The 8006-nt window shown below is 37.0% G+C and overlaps 1 protein-coding gene across 1 annotated transcript in view; it reads right to left on the reverse strand.

The window, feature by feature from the left end:
* Nucleotides 1-8006, reverse strand: part of Usp34 (ubiquitin specific peptidase 34) — a 239249-nt gene that overhangs the window by 59619 nt on the left and 171624 nt on the right. The window contains exons 44-48 of the mRNA XM_008844481.3: nt 7815-7880; nt 5796-5942; nt 5653-5709; nt 5485-5562; nt 4901-4995 (exon numbers count right to left, since the gene is read on the reverse strand). Coding sequence (XP_008842703.1) covers nt 4901-4995; nt 5485-5562; nt 5653-5709; nt 5796-5942; nt 7815-7880 — 443 coding nt within the window. The remainder of the gene's footprint in view (nt 1-4900; nt 4996-5484; nt 5563-5652; nt 5710-5795; nt 5943-7814; nt 7881-8006) is intronic.

Genomic DNA, 8006 nt, shown 5'->3' on the forward strand with positions numbered 1-8006 from the left:
ACAACTGTCCATAACATGGGTGCACTTACCTACATGCAGGCAATACACACATACACATAAAATAAAAATATTATTTTAAAAAAAGAACAAATTATTATTTTAAAAAAAAGCACATAGGATGAACAACTACTTGGGGAAGGATGAGATGCTCCAACAAAATCTTATTAGACAAAATAAGAGAATATTTCCAAAAGTAGGAAGGTTATCAGGAAGAGCAAAGTGTGTGTGTGTGTAAACTAGAAGGGCTCTGATGGTGACACAGCCCCCAAATTATCAAATTAGACTTTAAGTATTTTTTTGTAGGAATTTTTTTTTTTTTTGGTCTTTTTTTGAGACAGTGTTCCCCAGTAGCCACAGCTGGCCTGGAACTCACTATGTAGACCAGGCTGGACTTGAACTCACAGAGGAACTTTTAACTGACTCCATTTTGCATAAGTCCCATTATAGTATTTTAGAGCAAAACAATATCATTCCTTTCAAATACATACTGGTCTGTGGAAAAAAACACCAACTTTTCTGAAGCAATTTTAATATGACTTTTCGTTCTCTGCTTTCAAACATGCTCATCTGTCTTTAGCTACAAGCCATTTGCCCCCAAAGGTCTTTTTGCTTCCATCTTCCTATTTGTACTGCCAAGTTTCTGATGCCATGTACCCTCATAATCCCACTTCTAGTCCATGAACAAAGAAAACAACACTGCTTTGATGTTGTATTGATGAGTGAATTCAGAACTAAGAGCTACACTTCCGGGCCTCTTTTTCACATTGAGACAAGGTCTCAGGTACCCAGGAAGGCCATGAACTTGTGATTGATCTCCTGCCTCAGACTGCTGAGTAGCTTGGATTACAGTACTGGGTCAGCAGGCCTGGTTTGAAACTACTTTCTTCAGAACTTTCATTCAGTTTTTGCTTTTTCTCTGTGAAAATTTTAAGTTACTATCCTATTGGAATTTTCTTACTTCTTTGCTGGTACTGGAAATGGAGCCAGTACCTAACCCTTTTAACCACTCACTGTTTCAACTCTTCTATGTAAGGGTTGGGTATACATATGAAATGGTGTGTATGTGGAGGTCAGTGACTTTTGTTTGGAACTGGGTCTTTCACTGGTCTGGCACACTGCAAAGTAAAGGCTAGGCTACCCTGCCAGTGAGTTTAGCAGGATCTGCTTATGTCAGTCTCTCATCTTGCCATCACTGAGGTTATAGGTTTTAGTTTCCACACCTGGCTTTTATGTGGATTCTGAAGATTCAGGTACCCAAGCTCTCAAGACAAGAGCTTTACTGACTGAGCCATCTCCACAGCTTCCAGGATTTAAAAAAAAAAAAAAAAATCACCTTTTTTAAATGGTACTGGAGACTGAACACATTTTCACAGATGACATGCAAATACTCATCACTGGACTCTGCCTTTTGTCTTATGTCACTGAGACAAGATCTCTTGTTAAGTTACTCAGGCTGGCTTCAAACTCATGACCCATGTGCTGCAGCATTCCAAGAGCCACTACATCTAGCCTAATTTTTTTGTGTACTTGCTTCTTTTATTTGTTACTGTTTTCTCTGTTCCTTTTATTTTCCTTGTAGTACTAGGGGTTGAACACAGGACTTTTGAGAATGCCAGGCAAATACTATACAACTGAGCTAAATCTCAGGCCCATCTCAATACTTCCGTATTGGTAAAGGTCTTAATATGCAATTTTCAATATTTACACTGTTTTTCAGAAAGATATTTTGATGGCTCCAATACATCAATAATTCAAACACATCCCAATACCAGTTAATCATTTGATGTTATATGTAACCAATCTTATCCTCTACTTCACACAGGCTACCCAACAGAAACAAGCTCATATCATGTCTCCAAGTTTGCTCTGAGAAGTAAATGCACAACATGGTCTTTTACTATAATTTCCACTTAATATTCAATGTACCTATAGACCAAAATCTTGACCAAACTAAGAACTTTCAAACCCAACTTAAGCAATTTTCACAGAACCTGGCATAATGGGAACATGACTGAAAATTTTTTTTTTAATATTTTATTATTTTTATTTTATCTGTATGAGTGTATTGCCTGCATATACATGAGTGTACCTGTGTTGTGCAATGCTGCAGAGGTCAGAAGAGGGATTCGGATTCCCCTGGAACTGGAGTTAAAGACAGTTCGAAGCCACCATGTGGGTGCCGGGAATTGAACCCGGGTCCTCTGTAAGAGTAGTCAGTGCTCTTAATTGCTGAGCCATCTCTCCAGCCTCATGACTGAAATTCTTGTACATAGAAAGGCTGTAGCAGAAGATTAAAAATTTGAGGCCAGGCCCTGTGGTGCATGCCTTTAATCCCAGCACTCAGGAGGCAGAGGCACGCAGATCTCTGAAGGTTCAAGGCCACCCTGGTTTACACAGTGAGTTCCAGGACAGCTGGGGCTACATGGAGACCCTGTCTCAAAAAGACAAAAAAACAAAACAAAACAAAACAAAACCTGAGGTCAAGCTGGCTATGATGGCACCCAACTTTAATCCCAGCACTCAGGAGGCAGAGGCAGAGGCAGATCCAGGCCAGGCTAGTCTACATAGAGAGTTCCAGGCCAGCTGGGACAACAGGGAGACCCTATCTGAAAAAGCAAATGAAACAATTTCAGGCCAGGTAGGACATACAGTAACTCCATCAGTGTGTGCGTGTGAGAATAAGGAAAGGAATTTCTGGCTAGGTGAGCAATTTGGAAAACTTTGACATATACTGGATAAATGGAAAAGGAAAACTTGAAAATGATGTAAGAGTGCTTGATAGTATACTGAAAAAAATCTTTGCATCAGCTTATCTATTGGCACTGTAGCAACTGATCTCCAATTCTTTTTTTTTCCCCCCATACCCAAGAACATTCTTCAAAGACAAAAGACATATGGAGCCTCATGCCTGTAACTGCAGCATCTGGAAGGCACAGGCAGCCTGTTTTGAGAGTCTGTCTCAAAAACAAAAAAGCAGCTTTTTTTTTAAAAGATAGCTTTGGCTGGCCTTGAACTCACAGAACTCCACCTATCTTTGCTTCCTGAGGGCTAGGATTAAAGGTGTGTGCTATTTTGCCTGGTCCAACAATAACAATTAAAAAAAAAACAAACAAACCCAAGTATTTAACAATTTTATGATTAAAATAATTTAAATATATTATTACTGTGTGCACGTGCACAGGCACTTCTGTTCCATAGCATGTGTGTGTGTGTAGGTCAGAAATTGGTTCTCTCCTTCCATCTTTTTAAAAAATAATTACAAGTGAAAAACAGACTGCAAGACTAAAAATTTGATTTTTATTGTTTTTAATTTTGTTTGTATATGTGGCTGTGTGTGGATATGTATACGTCAGTGCAAGTGCCTGTGGAGGACAGATTATCTGGAGCTGCAGTTATAGGTGGTTCTGAGTCACCTGTTGAGAAAAGAACTAGCCTAGAGGAGTATGTGCTCTTAAGTTCTAAGCCAGTTCTCCAGCTTCGGTTAAAAAAATTTTATTTGAAGATAGCAAAACTATTATTATAAAGATATACTCTAAAAAAATGTAAAACCGAGGAAGAGTATTTATGATCAAAACCCGACATAGTATAAATACACAATGTGAAAGGAAGAACTTTTGGAAAGCAGTATAAAAAATGTATACAATACTTTTTCACTGAATATTTAACTAACTCACAAATCTAACCTGGATTCAGCTATCTTTCCAAGATCCAGTCATAAGAAGGCATTTCCACCTGAAAATAATTCAAATTCATCTGGACTAAGTATTTCCCTAGAATCTGTTAATTGCATGCTTTGTCTTAAGAGACTAGCACTGGAAACTACTTTTAATTTTCCTATGACTCCGTTATCCTCAATTGTTAAATTAGAAATGACAATAACAGTATCTATTACAAGACTGTGTATTGAGTGAATTCAATCATGGAAAATTCTGAAAGAAGGAATGTCTAAATAAAATGGAGTGAATAAAGAGTTGGAGACACAGCTCAGTGATTATGGCTGGGTGATTAAGAACACTTGCTATTCTTGAAGAGGACCCAGGTTCTGTGACCAGCACTCACATGGCAGTTCACAACTGTCTGTCACTCCAGTTCCAGGGGATCTAATGTCCTTTTCTGTCCTCCACAGGTACTGCATGCACAAAGTCTATTTATATACACACAGGCATAACACTCATAAAAATAAAAGAAAAAAATTTTCAAGTACTGTATAAAACTTAACTCTATTAAAAATGATCACTGTTGGGGACGGAGAGTTGGCTCAGCAGTTAAGGGCACTGGCTGCTCTTCCAGAGGACCCGGGTTTGATTCCCAGAACCACATGGCGGCTAACAACCATCTGTAATTCCAGTTACAGGGGATCTGATGCCCTGGTTCTGGCCTCTGTGAGCACTCAAAACACTCATACACTCGAAATAAATAAATAAAAATTTATAAAACAAAAAACCACTAAAGCCCAGACTTCTTGCAAGTTTAGAGATTACCACTTTGTACCCTAATCTATATGTTAAATTATAGCTCACTGAATAACAGAAGGTGTCATGTAAGGTTGAGCTACAAATAGCTGACTTTATAGGAATCATTGTAAGACTTTATGTACATTAATAGCATCATTTTATATCTACAGATAGGTTTTCTTTTTTTGTCTTTTTGAGACAGGGTCTCCCTATATCCCTGTAGCCCCAGCTGTCCTGGAACTCACTATGTAGACCAGGCTGGCTTCAAATTCACAGAGATCCGCCTGCCTCTGCCTCCCGAGTGCTGGGATTAAAGGCGTGCGCCACCATGCCTGGCCCTACAGATAGTTTTTTAAATAGGTTAATACTGGTTCATCTTTAGTCTGTCTTTCACTTCTACTAGATGACTTAGCAAACCAATAAAAATTACATTTCAAAACGCATACCTTTTTTCAGCTCGCACTTTCTTCCCACAATGAGAACAAGTATACATGTTGTCACCTTCTAGGGTATCTTTAATAGTGACTTCATCAAGAGATTCCTGTGTACAAAACCACATTGGAAGGTTTACATTACTGACAACAGGCAATTTGGTCAGAATGCACAAAGGAAGATCAATTACATTTTATAAAAAGGTGGATTATTATTATTATTATTATTTTGGTCTTTTTGAGACAGGGTCTCCCTATAGCCCCAGCTGGTGTGGAACTCACTATGTAGACTAGGCTAGCCTCAATCTCACAGAGATCTGCCTGCCTCTGCTGGGATTAAAGGCGTGTGTCACCAAGCCAAGCTAAAAATGTGAATTTTTAATCTTAATAAAAAATGTTTTTCCTCACATAAATCTTAACTTTTGAGAGCTATTTATGTTTTGATTAGGAAATAAAGCTACATTTATCAATATTTACTTAAATATTAGGGCAAGAATAAAATGTGTGAAAACTGTTATTTCCTTTCACAACAACAGACATTATATATAAATAGCTAAGAGGGTAAGATAAATCTCAAAATTATGTACAGTATTACTCACATAAATATTCTTCATATCAGCCACCTGGCACCTCACAGTATAAAACTCTTCAGCAGTTTGACTAACATGTTCACAATCCTACATGAATCAACAGACAAAAATTAGTTATTATGATAACCTAATAAAAAAGTCCAACAACAAAATACAATGAAACAGAACAATACTTACCAATGACACAACATTGTTTGTAATTACACCTCCAAATAAACTTTTGACAGTATTTTTCTTTAATATAAAACAAATGAAAGTCAGTGATTAAAATGCAAATTTATACAAATGTCAAAGAAATTTTTCATAATTTTGGCACTAACCAGTTCTGGAGACATTTCTTCAATTTTAGTAATCAGATCTGTAAAAAACTCTGTCATATCTTTCTGTTCCCCAGTATTGAGAGGCTGCTTATCCATGGTGTATGTTTTACAGAAAGGTCTAGGGTTATATGCCTTGCATTCACTCTCCTACAAGAGAAAAGGTGAAAGGAGCATTCTATAAAATAAGAAAATGGACAGAACAAAGACACTAAATGAATGAAGAAAACAAAAAAAAACAAAAAAAAAAAAAACCCAAGAAACCAAAACAGCCATGTGAACTCGGGCACACCTGTAATCCTAGCATTAAGAAGACAGAGGCAGGAGTACCAGGAGTTAAAGACAAGCCTTGGTTACACAAGGAGTATCAGGGCCTCGTGGGTTATATTAGAACATGGCTCAAAAATTCAAGACAAAACCAATCAAACCAAACCCAAAACAACAAAGCATGTGATAAATCTATAAAGAAAGTTTTGAGCTGCCTTTTTTTTTGCTACTTGGTTTTAATATGTAGTCCGGGTTAGGTTAGGCTCAAAATAACTGGCCATCATTCTTAGCTCCCCACCCAACAAAGATTTTTTCCAATGTTCTATTTCAATTTTGATTGGGTTTGCATGGTATTTTCAGTTTAATGGTCTTGGTATTAGATCTTCATTTTTTAACCTTATGAAATTACCATTTTGAGGCATAGGAATTTCTAGGTAGGAATTTGTGACTTAAAGAACTCAGATTTGAATTGTGAAGCATGAAATAACATGTAAGTCAAGTTTCTTTTTGTGCACATTGAACTTTCTTCAAGTAAATTTCATTAAAAGCAGTTCAAACAGCAGTTTCTAATTTTGTCAGTTCAAATGAAATGTCCCATGTCTCTTAAAGGGAAAATTGAGAAACTAGACATGGTGGCAGCATGGTTATAATGCCAACATTCATAGGTAGGAGGATTCTGAGATCATGGTCAGCTTACATAGCAAGACCCTATCTCCAGAGAGAGAGAGAGGAGAAAGGGAAGAGATTAAAAAAGGGGGGGGGGTGCAGGGGTCAACATCAACATGTCTTTTAACTTTGCTTAAAAAAATTTACTCAGACTTAGAATACAGGAATTTATATGACATTATATCTGTGTTCAAGATTGTAATTGGTAAGACAGTTAACTTCAATACAAGAGAATGTAACAAAAGAGAGACATAGAGATTTGGAAACTGTTTAGTCTGAAATCTCTAGTTAGACAACAGGAAGAACACAGAGACATATACTGAAGAAGAATGGAAGGAGAGCTGTCATTAGCAAATGCACAAGTGGAAAAACAACTGGGTGATGGGTTTCAAAGGGGTTATAGTTAACAGGGGTGATACTGAGTAAGTGTCATACATCAGACCTTGAAAACCAGTGTTCATAAATAAAACTAAACAGTTTTAATCAAGGTATTAATCTCATATGAGCAATCTTTTAAAAAACAATGATCACTTTTATTGTTATAGAAGCAAGAACTGAAGAGAGACAGAGAAATCAAGCATAAAAGACAGGACCCTTTAGGAAAGCATGTTTGGAATGTTTTATCCTGGCTATGACCCTGTTATATTTGAAAGACTAGATATAAAGGACAAATTAGCAGAACATAGACAACTGAGCTATGACTGTTACAAAGTCTTTATAAGAGGGGCTGGAGAGATGGCTCAGCAGTTAAGAGCATTGGCCGCTCTTTCAGAGGACCCAGGTTTGATTACCAGCAACCACATGGCGGCTAACAACCGTATGTAACTCCAGTTCTAGGGGATCTGACACCCTCTTCTGACCTCCAAGGCCACTGCATAACATGGGTCCACTTACATACATGCAGGCAATACACTTCATATGCATAAAATAAAAGTAGATAAAATATTTTTAGAGAAAATCAAAAGATTCAATGTGAAGTAACAGAATCTAAAGGTTAACAAGAACAATGCAACAAATTTCATGTTAATTTTTTTCAGTTTTATCAAAGGATAGATCTAATTAGTTTTTCTCCATGCCTTTCAAACATACCATTAAATATGTAAACATTTTCTGAAGCTCCAGAAGAGTGGTTTTGTGCTTCATATCTTCTGAATACTAGAAATCAAGAGGAAACTTTGTTAAAACATACTGATGGTACCAAACTGGACATCCCAGTAGGCATGCAATGTACTTAACACTACATCTCGTTTTACCCTTACAGCTATAAGCAAAAAAAAAAAA

The sequence above is a fragment of the Nannospalax galili genome, unplaced genomic scaffold, assembly GCF_000622305.1.
Source record: "Nannospalax galili isolate Female #2095 unplaced genomic scaffold, S.galili_v1.0 scaffold682, whole genome shotgun sequence".
NCBI lineage: Eukaryota > Metazoa > Chordata > Mammalia > Rodentia > Spalacidae > Nannospalax > Nannospalax galili.